This window comes from Sus scrofa, chromosome 4 (genome assembly GCF_054392235.1).
Source record: "Sus scrofa isolate SSC_HxYL_T2T_F1_AM1 chromosome 4, Sscrofa_HxYL_maternal_Yorkshire_Landrace_v2.0, whole genome shotgun sequence".
In the NCBI taxonomy this organism is placed as follows: domain Eukaryota; kingdom Metazoa; phylum Chordata; class Mammalia; order Artiodactyla; family Suidae; genus Sus; species Sus scrofa.
The window spans coordinates 28,004,896-28,021,837 of record NC_139386.1 but is presented as its reverse complement, the minus strand read 5'-3'; the positions used below and the strand labels follow the sequence as shown (position 1 = coordinate 28,021,837).

At 44.5% G+C, this 16,942-nt stretch overlaps 1 protein-coding gene across 16 annotated transcripts in view; it reads right to left on the bottom strand.

Moving 5' to 3' along the window:
- Positions 1-4,537: 4,537 nt before the first annotated feature.
- SYBU (syntabulin) overlaps positions 4,538-16,942 on the bottom strand; it is a 79,832-nt gene continuing 67,427 nt past the window's right edge. For all 16 annotated transcript variants that reach the window (XM_085021037.1, XM_085021041.1, XM_085021039.1 and 13 more), the window contains 3 exons: positions 11,124-11,327; positions 9,590-9,739; positions 4,538-6,377 (listed from right to left, as the gene is read on the bottom strand). In XM_085021037.1, the coding sequence (XP_084877163.1) occupies positions 5,267-6,377; positions 9,590-9,739; positions 11,124-11,327 (1,465 nt within the window). In that variant the 3' untranslated portion in view covers positions 4,538-5,266. The remainder of the gene's footprint in view (positions 6,378-9,589; positions 9,740-11,123; positions 11,328-16,942) is intronic.

Genomic DNA, 16,942 nt, shown 5'->3' with positions numbered 1-16,942 from the left:
CAAACCTGTTGAATATTCCTGAATAAAATGGTTACTTATTTTACAGGGAAAATGACATCATCGTTAGATATATTGGCCTCAAATAAATTTAAAACTTTTTTTTTTTTTTTTTTTGTCTTTTTGTCTTTTTTTGTTGTTGTTGTTGTTGCTATCTCTTGGGCCGCTCCCGCGGCATATGGAGGTTCCCAGGCTAGGGGTTGAATCGGAGCTGTAGCCACCGGCCTACGCCAGAGCCACAGCAACTCGGGATCCGAGCCTCGTCTGCAACCTACACCACAGCTCATGGCAATGCCGGATCGTTAACCCACTGAGCAAGGGCAGGGACCGAACCCGCGACCTCATGGTTCCTAGTCGGATTCGTTAACCACTGCGCCACCACGGGAACTCCTAAAACTTTTTTTTAGCCTCAATATTTTATTGTAGTGGTAAATAAAAGTAAGCTTGCGTAAGAATGGAAATATATTTACCTTGCCCTATTTAAGTTTAAATCACACAAGTGATTTTGATTCCTTTCTGAAGCTCTGCAAGTGCACCTGAAATCTCATAATTGCCTGTCATGATTCGAGGGAAGCTTTGCGGAGTAAGGTGGTACGTGGGTGATCATTTTTAAAACTTTTTTCCATGTACAGCTTTCAGTGTGAAAATTACTAAGACTGCTTTCGTTTTTCATTTTCTCCCTACAACCAACAAGCCAGAAATAATGTGCTGGTTCAGAAGAATTAAAGGTCAATTTAAAATGCCAGCACCTATTGTTTACTGTAGAAAGTGAGGCTGGCAAACCATTTCAAGCACTGTGAGCTGCTTGATTGTAAGGAAGGGGAGGAAGGATCTTACTGTACCATCAAATTAGAAAATACTGCTGTTGTTGATAGTTTTCATATTCCAGCCCATTAAAGCTATAGTCTGGCAAAAATTTAATTTTCTGTTATTCAAATAACTGATCAGAAATGACACTTTCAAGGAACAAGAGTGAAAATATCTCTGAAGGTGGGTCAGATAAAATTACCATGAGGAGGAACTCTAGGGCCAGGAGAGCAGAAAGCTCTGAGCCTGCCTTTAGTAGCATTTACCAGGGGAGTCTGGACCGTGGCTTTTACATCATTCACAGCCATAGTCCCAGATGCCTCCATGGCCTCATGGAGTGAGAGACCCTCTTCAAAGTCAAATCAACAAAACAGAGGCAAACAAAGTTTTGTGAGAAGAGGTTAGAAAACATCTCCATTTAGCATTCATTTTTTAGTACAGGACTGAGTCCTTCGGCATTACCCAGAGTACTTATTCTTCCAGTGACCTGGGAGTCACCACACAGGAGATCTTACATGAACTGAAAGTTTTCAAAGAATCTAGTATATAGTGAACTGGTTTTCAAGCTCTTTTCAGAGGTGACCCTGGAACCACTGCAGGAGATGAGAGGAAAGCCATTGGGAGGTCTCCAGGCCTGGTGCCCTGTTGCAAAACTTCACTTTTATGGGTTTTGTGAATTGGATTTTCTATGTTGAAAAATTATTTTGAGAGAGATACACCTTTCACAAAACTTAAATTCAGCTAAAATAGTCCAATCTTTTAGCACAAACTCTTTTCAGCTAAAGCATTTAAACCTTTTTTAATTTTAAAATTCTTTGGAATCATTGTTAGAACTATCAGTTATCACAATCATTGTGATTGAGGGAGAATCAGTAGTCAAAGTGGAGCATGTTTTCCAGTGGTTTAAAAATAATTACCCAACATAAACATGTTGTATTCTATTTGGACTTTCTAATTGTTTTTTTTTAGGACCATTGGGAGTTTGTTGACATTCTTTCAAGATTTGATTGCTATAAATTGCTATTTTTAATTGCCCAAGTTATTCCTTCATTGTGCACACTTCACCTGGTAAGACTGGGAATAAAAGAATTTTGTAAAAATTCTCGGTGAGCCAAAATGGAAGTCAGAAACCACTCCAGAACTTTTAAAATGAAAAACCCTCAAGAGAAAAACATATCACACCCAACCTCTACTTAGGCAGGGCCTATGACAAATGCAAATCACAGACTTCCTTTTTCTCCTGCCACAAATGTCAGAAACTCTTGGCATCTGAGTGTATTGCATTTTTTCCCCCTTTCTGAACAGCTCAGCTTGGAAAGGTCAGCATATCCCTCTGGGAAAAATCTTTTCTTGTAAATTGGAATGTTTGCACACATAACTGTAGGAAATGTTTAACATTTGCTTTGATGGGACAGCAGCTTTGTTCAATAGAGTGGAATTGTTCTTTTTTCCATTTTCCTGCCTGTTTGTACATCACAGACACCCAAATTACAGAAAGCAACTTTGAGGCGCTTCTTTCTATGGGATCAGATCATCCTGTCCACAAAATCAGCCAACGCCTTGGGCTTCCGGAACGCAAGCTATGTTCTATCTTTTATTGACTCCGAGGGACTTGTTTGTGAAGGACTTTGTTCTGAATAAAAGGAGTAATTTTCCACAGACTATACACTTTGAAACCCTGGAAAAGGAGGAGGCGGAGAAGGTGGGGGAAGGGAGGGAGGAGAAAAATGGAATGACTGCTCCAGGGTCTCTAGTTTTACCTTTGCACAAATTTGTGTTTCCATGGGTATAACAGGTGTTATACAGTGTCCAAAGTTTCAAGTGAGTTAACTTTGAGTCTTCTTGTTTACATAAAGAAAGATAGGTCATTAAGACAACAAAGAAAGTTGCTGTTTGTGATCATCGGCCAACAGCGTAATAATCAACATAAACATTTGTGGAGTTCCCTGGTGGCCTAGTGGTTAAGGATCCAGCATTGTTACTGCTGTGGTGCAAGGTTCCATCCCTAGCTCAGAAATTTCTGCCTGCTGTGGGTGTGGCCAAAACAAACAAAGAAACAAAAACGCCCCCAAAATAAACATTTGTGGTTGACAGAGAATTCTTTTTGCCTTTCCTAGGGCCGCTCCTCTCGGCCCTATAGAGGTTCCCAGGCTAGGGGTCAAATCAGAGCTGCAGCTGCTGGCGTATGCCAGAGCCAATGCAACGCGGGATCTAGCTGTGTCTGCAACCACAGGTCGTGGCAACGCTGGATCCTTAACCCACTTGCTCGGTCAGGGAACGAACCCGCAACCTCATGGTTCCTAGCCGGATTCGTTACCCACTGTGCACCACGATGGGAACTCCTGGTATGGTGACCTTTTTACAGATAGTAGAGTTGTAGCCTCTCTTACTTCGATGTCTGCCCCACTCAGGGCTGAAGTCAGTATGGGGGCTTGCTGCAGGCTTCCTGATGGGAGGGGCTGATGCCTGCCCCCTGGTAGGTGGAGCTGATTCTAATACCTCTGGTGGGTGGGCTTAGTCTCCAGATGGGATTAGAGGCAGCTGTGAGCCTGAGGGGTCTTTAGGCAGCCTGTTTACTGAAGGGTGAGGCTGTGATCCCACCTGGATTGTTGTTTGCCCTGGGACTTCTCAACAGCTGACTGACGGGTGGGGCCAGATTTTCCCAAAATGGCCACCTCCAGAGAAAGGCAGCTGCTGAATATTCCCGAGAGCTTTGCTTCCAATGTCCTTCCCTCACAAGCCACATTCACCCCTGTTCTCCCAGGATGTCCTCCAAGAACTGCAGTCAGGTTTGACCCAGATTTCTATGGTGACGTTGCTTTGCCCTGGGACCCAGTGCACATGAAAGTCTGTGTGCACCTTTTAAGAATGGGGTCTCCGTCTCCCCCAGTCCCGTGGAGCTCCTGCGCACAAGCCCCACTGGCCTTCAATGCCAGATGTTCCAGGCGTTCTTTCTCCCAGTGCCAGATCCCCACACGTGGGAGTTTGATGTGGGGCTCAGAACTCTCACTCCCGTAGGTGAGTCTCTGTGAACCAGTTACTTTCCAGTCCGTGGGGCTTCCCACCCAGGAGGTATGGGGTTGTTTATATCGCGAAATCGCCCCTCCTACCTCTTGATGTGGCCTCCTCTTTGTCTTCTGGAGTAGAGTATCTTTTTTAAGGTTTCCGGTCCCTTTGAGTGAAGATTGCTCAGCCTTTAGTTGTGAATTTTGTTGTTTTTGGGAGAGAAGTTGAGCTCCAGTCCTTCTATTCCGCCATCTTAATCCCATCTCCCCTTATCTGTAAAATAGAGCACTACCCATCTTACAAGGCTTGTGTGTGGAATAAATAAATAATAGATTTAAGACCACTTCAGCCCTTCCCACCACCCACCCTATTATTCCAAGTGGAGCAGGCAAGTGGTACACCACATTCCCCCTCTCTGGACCCCTAGTGTGCTTTTAAAAAAATCCACCCAGCTTTCCTAAAAATACTCAATATATCCTTACCAAATAAATATGTAGAAAAACAAGTGTGTGGATAATTTCAGGGCAAATAAACAATCAAAGCTACTTGTATTCAGAAACAATGCTTTTTAAAAGACGGAGTAGGAAACCCTCACCTTACTTTAAATAATTCTTTCTCCCCCTTTATCATTTAGTTCCATTGTTATAGACCTCTACTGATAAAGATGGTAAGATCTGCTATCCATTTAGTCTTTCTTACCAGTGTAGACATAAAATCACGGAGTCTATTTTATAGGAGGATAAAATGTTTATTTAAAGGGAAACACTAATCTTTATTTTCATCATGCTGAAGTATCTCGTTACAAACAATTTTCAATAAAACATTATATATAATAAGCAAAAAATAAGTTAATACAATGTAAACTTAAATAGTTTAATCAATTAACAGGTTGAAGAACAGATAAGCCATTTAAGACTTGCAACTACACACATTTAGTAAAAAACTGAAAATGCTCAAATCTTATCAATCTCAAGTAAGACACTAAAGAGCTATTCAAGACTTCTTCAAATCAATTACACAAATACATTTTTATTTTTGGTTACAGTCCCCTGCTATGCACAAGACCACTGGAATGCTGTAACAATTACACATTTTAAAACGGCACAAAGCAAAGCAAGGAGATAACATGCCAGCCTTACAGAAGCTGTCTGGAAAGTGCAAACTTTGCATTTTCTCTTCCTGAACCACTAGGATAAGCACGGGTACCTCAGACGATGCGGCAGGGTCACGAGCATGCTTTCTATATCACACTGGTGGGACATTTACTGGAACCAGGTCTCCATGCCTTTGAAGATACCTCTGGTTTTCAGCAGTGAACAGGCTTCAACTAAATATAGTGCAAATCAAATACGGAGGGGCAAAAACCGAAGGAGACCGCTACCAGGCGACCCGCTGTTTCTCCACCTGGCTCCAGGCCACACGGGACAGATTGGCACAGGGACACGACATCTTCTCTTTAGGTTTTGATATGATAGGTGGTACGGCGGAGCGAGTGCAGGGCCACCACGCAGCAGCCCCGCAGCAAAGCCCCGATGTTGTAGACAGGATCTGTTCCCCCTCTCTGAGTACTGAAGGCCCACAGCACAGTGGGGACCACGGGAGCAGCCACAGCTAGGAGATCAACCAGGAAACTGCTGCTCCAGTACCGCCTGCCCACGGCCCCGTACGACACCGGGACGAGGCTGTCCAACGGTTCTTCCGCGGAGCCTGCAAAATCCAGCTCTCCCATAAGGCGGTTCCCGCGCACCTGCCGCGCCACCGAGGCCGACGGGGTCTCCACGGGAGACAAAAGGATGGCTGAGTTAGGATTTCTCGGGGTTAAATCAACCACAAATGCAGAGATGGACTCCAGGAAGCTTTCGGTCGAGTCAGCCCCGGACTCATCCTCGGGGGATGTGAAGCCGGAGGGACAGGGGTCCTGGAGCTTGAGCACATACTGGATGAGCTCAGAGAGGGCAGGGCTGTAGGGCACCACATCGGTCTGCACCGCCTGCTCTGCCACCGGGCTGCTCGCTTCCTGATGACTCCCCGCCGGGAGCACCATCTCAAGGACCTTCGCCCCACAGCTGGAATGAAGAAGCTCCAGGTCTCCCGCCTCCGTGGTGGTGGCTGTCACAATCTCATCAAACAAATCTGTGGCATTGGCCATGTCATCTCTCACCAGCAGCTCGTTGGCGGCCCCTTCCTCTGGAACTGGCTCTTCGGGAGACAGCCCATCGGTGGACTTGCCAAAAGCCATGCTGAGGGCTAAGCCCTTCTCTGGGGAGTCACAGGGAAAGTCTAGACACAGCTCGTCCCTCAGAGAGCCACTGTGTGCCATCTCCATGCTCTGAAGCAGAGACTCCAACTTCTTGTTTTGAATGTTTATGTCCACAAAATATTTCTGGATGCCTTTGTCTTTATCTGCCAAGCTGCTCCTCATAGTTTCAATGACCTGTTTGAGCTGTTTAATCTCCTTCCTGGCTTCCTTGAGGGCCAGCTGGGCCTCTACCCGGTGGCACTCTTCTTCAATCCAGTCTTCCCGCATCCGGGCCAGCTGGGACTTCAGCTCCACAATCTCACTCTCCCTAGATTGAGAAGACAGCACCACTTAGAAAAAGGCCAACTCTGAATGAGACAGAAAGTCATTCTGCCACCAGCCAGGAGTCCATGCTCTGCCAGTGGAAACGTACAGGTTAAATCAGTTTTGAAATGTGTTTCTTTTGCCCTGAGCTGCCCCCTTAATTGTAAAATAGTTAAGATAATGGCAGTAAATAGAATCAGAATAAAAATACTATTTTTTTTCCTTTTTGAATACTCATTATGTGTCTGACATTGCGCAAAGTACTTTTCAAGCATTATCCTCTATTCAACACAGGCAGGACTCCGTTCACGGCACTTTGCTCCATTCTTTCACAGGGATTTTGTTTTTTTACAAATGTAAGGTTTGTGGTAACCCTGCTTTGTCAGATGCTGGTTAGCATTTTTTGGCAATAAGGAATTCTTGTTTTTTCTTATTTATCTATTTATTTTCTTTTTATGGCTGCACTTTTGGCAACATGTAAGTTCTGGGCTAGGGGTTGAAATAGAGCTACAGCTGTTGAAATATGCCACAGCCACAGCTATGCCGGATCCTAGCTACATTCTTGACCTACACTGCAGTTTGCAATGCAAGATCCTTAATCCACTGAGCAAGACCAGGGATCAAACCTACATTCTCAGGGGCATTATGTTGGTTCTTAACCCACTGAGCCACAACGGGAACTTCGAGATATTTTTAAATTAAGGTTTATACATTTTTTTAGACATAATGATATTGCATGCTTAGTATACTAGAGTACAGTGTAAACATAATTTTTCTTTTTAGGTGTGCACCTTCATCATACGGAAGTTCCCAGGCTAAGTGCTGAATCAGAGCTGCAGCTTCTGGCCTACACTACAGCCACAGCAACCAGATCTAAGCAGCGTTTTTGACTTACACCGCAGCTCATGGCAACATCAGATCCTTAACCCACTGAGCAGACCAGGGATCAAACCTGTACCCTCATGGATACTAGTCAGGTTCATTATTGCAGAGCCACAACAGGAACTCCCTAAACATAACTTTTGTATGCACTGAGAAGTGAAAAAAAAATTCATGACTTGCTTTACTGCAACATTTGCTTTATTTCGGTGGTCTGGAACCAAATATGCAATATCTTTGAAGCAGTCCTGTACTTAATATTGAAATTGTTTTATTCAAGTACATTAGAGTCTCTTAGCCTGCTTTCCATAGCCTACTCTTTCATATGTCCACAAAACAATTTGTGGAAGAAAAGCCCATATCACTTTTAATTACCTATCAAAAACAGAAGGCAGGAGTTCCCGTGGTGGCTCAGTGGTTGATGAATCCGACTAGGAACCATGAGGTTGCGGGTTCGATCCCTGGCCTTGCTCAGTGGGGTAACAATCTGGCGTTTCCGTGAGCTGTGGTGTAGGTTGCAGACGCAGCTCGGATCCCATATTGCTGTGGCTCTGGCATAGGCTGGTGGCCACAGCTCCGATTCAACCCCTAGCCTGGGAACCTCCATATGCCATGGGAGTGGCCCAAGAAAATGGCAGAAAGACAAAAAACAAAACAAAAAAAGACAAAAAAAAAAAAAAAAAACCCCAAAAAACAAAAAAAAAAAACCCCAAAAACCAGAAGGCAAAGTGATAAGTTTCAGCACTGCAAAATAGTTCTGACCATATTCCGATGATAATTAAATTTTTTTTTGTTTTTTTTGTCTTTTCTAGGGCTGTACCTGTGGGGCATATGGAGGTTCCCAGGCTAGGGGTCTCATAGGAACTGTAGCCGCTGGCCTACACCAGAGCCACAGCAACGCGGGGTCCAAGCCATGTCGGTGACCTACCCCATAGCTCCAGCAACACTGGATCCTTAACCCACTGAGCAAGACCAGGAATCGAACCCCCAACTTCATGGTTCCTAGTCAGATTCGTTAACCACTGAGCCATGACAGGAACTCCCTGATAATTAAATTTTTAAAAAAAAATCTTAAAATGCTATATGTAGCAAGGACTTTGTGAGATGCTGATAATTCTATCTCCTCTCAGGTAAGATGGCATTGGATCCATCCTACACTGAGAGGAATCTATTATATTTTTTTAGATCCTTCACAGGACCCTATTTCAGGATATTTGTCAAAAAAAATTTTTCCTCACATATAATCTCTTCATAGTCAATGAAAACGTATGTCCTTATATTCTCAGTGGATTTGAAGACCAGGCAGTTAGGATTCTGACATATTGAATAGACGTTCTGCTTCTTTAAGTTTGGACTTGACTATTCTCCAGTTTCACTGCATTGCCTCTATCCCATGACTATGAAAACCCTCCCACAGATTCTCCAAATCATATACCAAAGACTTCCAGAAAGTAGCATCTGACTCATGTCACCCTTACCCTGAGTTCTCAGCCACTCTGGTCAGAGCTCTGCTTGTCAGTTGAAAAATAACAGGGAAAAAAACCATCGAGCAGAAAATGTGGCCTGTTCCAAGATGTCAGAGGTCTTTTTTTCTCTGAGATTAGATCTCTTAAGCTTGGGTTGGGTTTTTTTGTTGTTATTGTTTTTTAATTACCATAACACTTGGCCAAGAATAATGAACCTCTTCCTTGAGCACAGAAATAGCTTGTAGGAATCGCAATGCACGTGGTCATAGAGAGAGAAACAGGCCTTCACAGGGGCCCAGTGTGTGTGACCCATTCTGTTGAAGGATGGGATTGTTCCTTTAAGTGTTCCTGCTATTTAAAAATAGTCACACACGCCCAACTCTTCCTGTCAAAACTGTACACACCCAGAAAAAGCAGAAGGTCCCTTTCAATCCAGGAGGGTTCCCCAAGCTCCCAAAATGGCCAAATCATGCAGGTGTATAAAATGGCTCTTTTTAGTCTAAGAAACCTGATGAAATTTTTTCATTTTTCTTCTTCTTTTTTTTTTGTCTTTTTTTAGGGCCACTCCCATGGCATATGGAAGTTCCCAGTCTAGAGGTCCAATCAGAGCTATAGCTGCTGGCCTACACCACAGCCACAGCAATTTGAGCCATGTCTACCATCTACACCACAGCTCACAGCAACACCAGATCCTTAATCCACTGAGCAAGGCCAGGGATCAAATCGGCATCCTCATGGATACTAGCTGGGTTTGTTAACCACTGAACCATGACAGGAATTCCCTCTTCTGTTTTTCTACAGCATGGGTTCATACTCCATTTTATGGAAAGGAAAAAATCTAAGCTGCAGCGTGCAGGGAATACGGATTCACCTCTCATGCAGTCTGCGCTCAGATTCCTTGAGCTTGGTCTTCAGGTGTCTCACTGTTACCTCCTTCTGCTGCAGAGGAGTCAGGTACTGCTCTGGATTTGGGGGTTTGACACCATGATTTTCACCACAGGACATGTACCTTCCAGACCGCCTGAAATGATCCAAGTAATGATGTTACATTTTTTATAAAAAGAAGTTTATGAATAGCTAATAGCTTGAGAAGAAATGGCAGCTATGCACTGGGGTCTCAAACTCAGAAGGGGAATAGTAATGCACCTGCCAATCTTAGGACTGTTGATAGCTGGAAAGATGGAGGGGGGTGGGCTGTGTGTGGAGGGGGTGGGGACAGTGGAGAGGGCGGGGACAGTGGAGAGGGAGATTTTCTATGGCATAGGAATGATCTCAGATAAAATAATGCACCATTGTCCACGCAGAGTAACATGCTGCTATGTGACAGGACAATGAATGGGGGCAGGTGGGACAGAGGGAGGGGAGCAAGACGACCTAGCTTTCCACACAGTGGACCCCTTGCTTAAAGATCCTGATTGTTGTTAGTTGAATTCAGATTGTTCTGACACCAGTCCCTGGTGGGAGTGTGCTGCTTTGGTGGAAAGTTCCCTCCTTTGAAGAGAAAGAGGCTGGTCCACTCTCACCAGATACATTTTGTCTGGAGTTCTACAAAACTTCCTTCGCCGGAATCCTGGCCCCACTCTGCCTGGCCTGAAGCTGGGCACCCCTGCTGTGAGTGAGCTGGCTAATGAAACTGGACACCCAAAAGGAGAGACTGAAGGAGAAGGGCTGGCAGCTTCTTCCCAACTTGGGACCCCGTCCAAGCCACTGCACTCGCCCTGCTTCTCCCGAGCCTGCACTCCATCCAAGATGGCCCGAATCCAGGTCCCAAGCCTCCAGCCCTCCTGTTGGGGCCCCTTTGGATGTGCAGTTCTTTTTTTCTGCAACCTCATTCCATCCAGGGGTGACTTCATTCCTTACTTGATCTTCAGATCTCATTTCAATTCCACTTTTTCAGAGAGGCCTCCTCTGGCTCGTCTGGCCCGAGTTGGAGCCCATCCCTACATTTTAACACACACATATAACAACAGGTATTGGCAGAGTAGCCCTACTGCATTTCTGTCATTAGATGGCTACTGTTTTCCTTCTCCTCTGGGGTCTGTCTTCTCTGAGCAGTAAATACAGGGACTGTCTCTGCTGCTTACTGCTCTATTCCCGGGGCTTTACGCAGCACAACAAGATACTCAATAGACCTCTGGTGAATGGCTCTCCCCTGTTCAGAGGAAAATGCACAGGACCCTCCTACTGCCACTCCTTGCACTGCTGAATCTTATTAGAAATTGTGGCTCGTGTCCTTTCTGCAGCAGCCCTTGAAGGATTAGCTGAGTGTGCAGAAGGAAAGAGAAGTGTGGTATTACAGAGCAAGGCAGGGGATCAAGAGTTGTATAATTTTTTTTTTTTTTTTAAGAGAAGCTTACCAAGTAGGACAAACTAAGAACCATGAACTGGGAGACAGAAGCACTCACCTCAGGATGGGGCTGCAGTCACTTCCTTTGTAGGAGCCAGAGTTGCTGCTACTGGGGGATGAAGGTGCATAACTGGGATGGGTGTTTATGGGACTCAGCTGATTCCTGCACAACATGGACAGAAGGTCCTTCTCCCGAGGGGAGGGAGGGCTGTTGCCAGGCTTGTAGGATGATGCTCCATTGCTCCGCCCATGGGGACCTCGACTGGGAGGAAAGCATGAAGAATGTCAGAATCCTTGGGGCTGCAGATACCCAAATGCCCATGCTCTCTTCCTTCTTTTTTTTTTGATTTTTAGGGCTGAACCCGTGGCATATGAAATTCCCAGGCTAGAGGCTGAATCCGGCCTACACCACAGCCACCAAAATGCGGGATCCGAGCTGTGTCTGCAATCTACATCACAGCTCAGGGCAATGCCAGAGCCTTAACCCACTGAGGGAGAGCAGGGATTGAACCTGCATCTTCATGGATACTAGTTGGGGTCACTTCTGCTGAGCCACAATGGGAACTCCAATTTGTTTTCTGTTTTGTTTTGTTGGCTCCTTCTTAATGCTAGTTACCACTGAGGAAATCCAATCTATAGGCTTGGAAGGCAATACAATTATTAGAGAAGCCTGGCTTTACAAGCGGTCTTCTTCACACCTGCCCAATATTTTCTCTCCTGTGTCACCAGCACAGGTCACTGCCCATGTGTGTTCTTTCAAATAGTTTCTGACCATAAAGCTCGTTTTGGATTAAAACCCAGCTAAAAACACAAACCATGTAAGATACTGGTTGGGTTTAGGTTCATTTTGGAGGCCGTTTTGAAGACATGGCTTTTGTCCCAAGTATATACCTGTTTTCACTTTAAAATATTCGGGTTTGCTTCCTGCTGGGGTAAGAAAACCAGGGTGGTTCATTTGGAGGATGAAGAGATGGGGTTTGCCCATAAAGGAGGAAAAAACGGGACAGATAAATATAACCCAGATAAATGTATCATCTAATTTTAACCACCTTTTTTTTTTTTCCCTTTTCTTTCCATCCCCAAAGCCTTAGCACAACCTCTATCTTTAACTACTGTCATGTTAGCCCCCTTTTCATTCCCTACCTCTTGTCCTGCCCCTCCAGCAAGGAGGCTGACCCGGTGGCTGAAGAGGCCTTTCTAAAATGGAATTTGAGGATCCCTGCCCTCCTCAACTCCATTCAATGGCTCCCTGCTGCCCCCAGAATAAAGGCCAGACTCCTTAATACGGCTCACAAAGTGTGATGGCACCACCCCATCTAAGTCAACCAACGCCCATCCCCACTCCTGCCCCTGCATTCCAGACGACTTATAGTTTCCTGATGGTCCGCGCTCTCCATTATCTTTTCAGTTTTGAACTTATCATTGTTTCTGCCTGGAACATTCTTCTGCTCCCTACCCTGAGCCTCTGGATGCCTCCTACTTCAAGACTGATGAGAACCTCCCCCAAGTAGCCTTCTCTGGATTCTTCGTTCTTGAGGCCAGCTTTGATGCCATTCCTTGGTGCTCTCTAATACTCTGAATGGACTCCGCCTTGGAGCTGATCACATGCATCACGACTGCACACCTGTCCTTCCCACTAGACTAGGGCATCCTGAGGGCAGAAACACAACCTGTGTTTTTGCATCCCCACTACCTCCTGGTACATGCTAGGTACTCTCTAAATGACAAAGTCAATAAACTGGGTTGAAGTCCTGGCACTACCACTTATTAGGAATTTAGGCACGTAAGCCACTTAATATATGGGGATATATGTTAACTTTCTGTGCATTCCTCACAGAGGAAAGTAAATCAAACAATGCGTGACTACAGTGGGTAAGCTGTTAAGGGCAATTCAACTTTAGGGTACTCTTTCTGGATAAACCTGTATGAACTTCCCTGTTAATCTAGTTCCATAGATTTGAGTAAAGAGGCATCTTGAGAATGTTGAAATTACTTAAATAGGATAGCACGTCTAGGTCAGGAATATGTCTTGATGACATTACCAGGAAAGAAAAGGGAACAAGACCCCTTTCAAATAGCAGGACTGCTTTTTCACAGTCTCTTCTTTGAGGTTTTGATTACAGCTGTGTCCAACTGACATAGCTCACTGAGAAACGTGAGTGAATGTGAGTATGAGTGTGGGGGGGGGTCTATTTGGCTCCAAACCCACAATTACTTAAAATCAAATACAGTTTCAATCAGCAGTCAACCCAGTAAATCACATATAAATGAAACATCACCAAACTCTAAAGTTAAAAAGTTCTTTCCTTTTGAAATCATCCAAATGGACTCTGCCTCATTTTTCTGAGAAGGGGACACTTTATATGGAACAGATGGGCTGATGGCTTTGTGACAAACCAACTTCAGCAGTTTCCTGGGGGGGTGGGCGGGGAGGCCTTCATGAGAATGGAACATGTATTCTGGCTTGGATAGGCTTCTCTATTCTTCACTTCACAGTCTGGCAGTAATTGGCCTATTTCTTAATGTGGCTGTGAGAAACACGGAGGGTTAACCATCACAAATCAGGAGAAAAAGTAAAGAGCTCTCCCTCATTTTGACCTGAGGATTCTATTCTGAGTTAACCTTTACTGAGGACCTTCTGTGATCCAAGCCCTGTTGCAGGTGCTTCATGTCCATTATTTCCCTTAATTTTGACCAATCATGGCAATAAGGCTTATGACAATAAGGCTGGTACAACATCCACTTCCCTTTTACATTACATGAGATGCAGGAAGTACTCAGTTACGTGAAGTAACTGAGGCTCCGGGGAAAAAAGTGGTCCAAGAATTCATAGCTTAACTGGGATTTAAATAGAGGTCTTTAAATTTAAATTCCGGTGACATCCACACCCTCATCATCTTTATGGGCCGAACGGTGTCCTCCCCAAGTTCAAAGGTTGAAACCCTAACCCCCAGGACCTAGGAATGTGACTGTATTTGGAAATGGGGCTTTGCAAAGGTATTTATGTTTAAATGTGGCCCTTAGGGTGGGCCCCTAATCCAATTTGACTTCTGTCCTTATAAGAAGAGGAAATTTGGACACAGACAGGCACAGAGAAAAGACGTGTGCAGAAGCAGGGACAAGATGGCCACCTGGAGGCCAAGGTGAGAGGCCTCTGAAGAAGCCAGTCCTGCTGACACCTTGATCTCAACCTTCAGGCCTCTGAAGTGTGAGAAAGTAAATTTCCGTTAAGGCCCCCAGTCTGGTATTTTGTTGTAAAAGGCTGAGCAAACAAATACAATCACTACCACTACCTTTACTGACACAAACAACCATTTAAGGACTCTTACTGAGCTCTGGGCACTGCATCAAGCATTCATATCTATCAGTTCATTTAACTTAGTGAGGTCAATGCCATTACTACCCCATTTTCCAGGACAGGAAACTGAGGCTCAGGGCTCTGGGACCATCTGATGAATGATGGTCACTGAACTCAAGCCCAGATCCACCTGACTCTAAATTCTTTTTTTTTTTTTTTTTTTTTTTTTTGTCTTTTTTGCCATTTCTTGGGCCACTCCCACGGCATACGGAGGTTCCCAGGCTAGGGGTCCAGTCGGAGCTGTAGCCACCAGCCTATGCCAGAGCCATAGCAATGCGGGATCCGAGCCGCGTCTGCAACCTACACCACAGCTCATGGCAACGCCGGATCGTTAACCCACTGAGCAAGGGCAGGGACCGAACCCGCAACCTCATGGTTCCTAGTCAGATTTGTTAACCACTGAGCCATGATGAGAACTCCCACCTGACTCTAAATTCTAAGCATTTTTTTTCTTCCTCTCACTTTTATCTGTCTCTGATCAGATTATGGTTTTAGTTTAAGAAAGACAATTCCCCAGAAATATCAGCAGAGTAGGCTTCTAACAAGAGATCATTTGTAAACCTTTTAAGTTCTATTTTTAAAATCACCTGTCAAAAATATTCTCTCCAACTCCACCTGTCCTTCATATCATCCACCCCTTCACCAAATGCTCCTGCTAGCCTTCCTCCCAGGAGCTAATTCTCCAGAGAGAAAATTCACTGATTGCAAGAGGAGCAAGCCAATTAAAGGGATCATAAGCTATTTTAAAGTATGGCATGGATACCCGCCCCTTCCAGAGGAGTTGTCCTCAATGCAAGGTCCTGTAAAACAGAAAGATTAGGTGAAATACCTCAGATCTACTGATAGTGCTTTGTGCCTGGGTCAGATAAAAAAGTGGGGATAATGGATAGAACATTTGCCAGTTACACCTTCCTGTCTGTTAGGTGTATATCTGATATGCACATAATTATATTCAGCTATTTTATGTTTGACATATCAATTTTTAATCACTGAGACTTCATGGATTCCAGACTAGAATATTTTCTCTAAAGTTACTCAGTATAACTGACGTTACCTTGGAATTTAACCATGCACACATATTTCTTTGAAATGCTTAATAAAATTGGCTTCCTCTTCAAACCATTTCTTTTTGTGTTTGCCTCTCTGTTCTTTGATGCCTTGTACCATGGGTGTGTGCTAATTTCTTGAATGGGTGAGATAAATGGCTTATTTTCAGAGCAAGCCACATCTGATTTGTACAGAGAAGGTTTAGAGTCACATCCTGTGATCCCAAAGGCACTTTACTTCCAAAATAGATGGTATTTGGGGATAGAACAATTGTGCTTCTTCGCTGTGGACTTCACTCTTCAGTCACAAGTTTGTCTGGCTTCAGCTTTGTTTTTAACAATAAAATGGCACCGGGGATCTCAGGTCCCTTTATAAATATCAGCCAAATCTCTACTCACCCAAAAGAAGTGGGAAACATTTGCTTGCTGAGTCCTGCAAGGTCTTAGAAACAAAACAGTTTTTCTCCAACAAGGGACCTTAAAAATCACATGGTCCAATGTACTTTTTACACATTTGGACACTGTGGCCCAGGACATTCAAATGATAATTCACCCCCAGTATTGAGTGGCTCCTTTCCTCGCTTTGTTCAGGTCCCTCCCTGCCCAGAACCTACCTGGTCACAGTCCCCCAGAACCAGCCCATCTAGAAAATACCAAACATGCCATTACTCTCTATATCCTTTCCCTGCATGGTTTTAAAAATAATTATATTATTGATGTATATATTATCCTTCTTCCCCTACTAGAATGAATTAGAATGAATATAGTTTTTTTTTTCCCCCTTTTTTTTAGGGCCACACTCATAGCATATGGACATTCCTGGGCCAGGGGTCAAATTGGAGCTGCACCTGCCAGCCTACGCCACAGCCATAGCAACGCCAGATCCGAGCCACATCTGCAACCTAGGCCGCAGCTTGTGGCAATGCCTGATCCTTAATCCACTGAGTGAGGCCAGGGATTGAACCCACATCCTCACAGACACTATGTTGGGTTCTTAACCTGCTGAGCCACAATGGGAATTCCCCAAATATAGTTTTCATGAAGTTTTGTTTACTACTGTATCTCTAGAACATGCCTCATAGTAGATACTTAATAAATACTAAATGAATAAGTAAAGCCCTGACAGTAGCAGCGAATCCTGGGGCTGGCAACCTACCCTACCAAATGTGAACAGTGATTCCCATTTCCCTCATAGTCCTCTCCCCCAATCCAAATAGCATTAATGGTGTACATCTGTTGATATTTACTTTGCTTCAAGCAATGATCTTACACTTGACCTGAATTTACTAATAACTTAACCCTAACAATAAACCCTATGAAGTGAGTATGACTATAGCCCTATTTTACAGATGAGGAAACTGAGGCATAGAGGAGTTCAGCAACTTGCTCAGGGCTACACAGCCTGTACGTGGAGGAGCTGGCATTCAAACCAAGGTAGCCTGGCTTCAGAGCCCACACACTTAGCTATTCTGT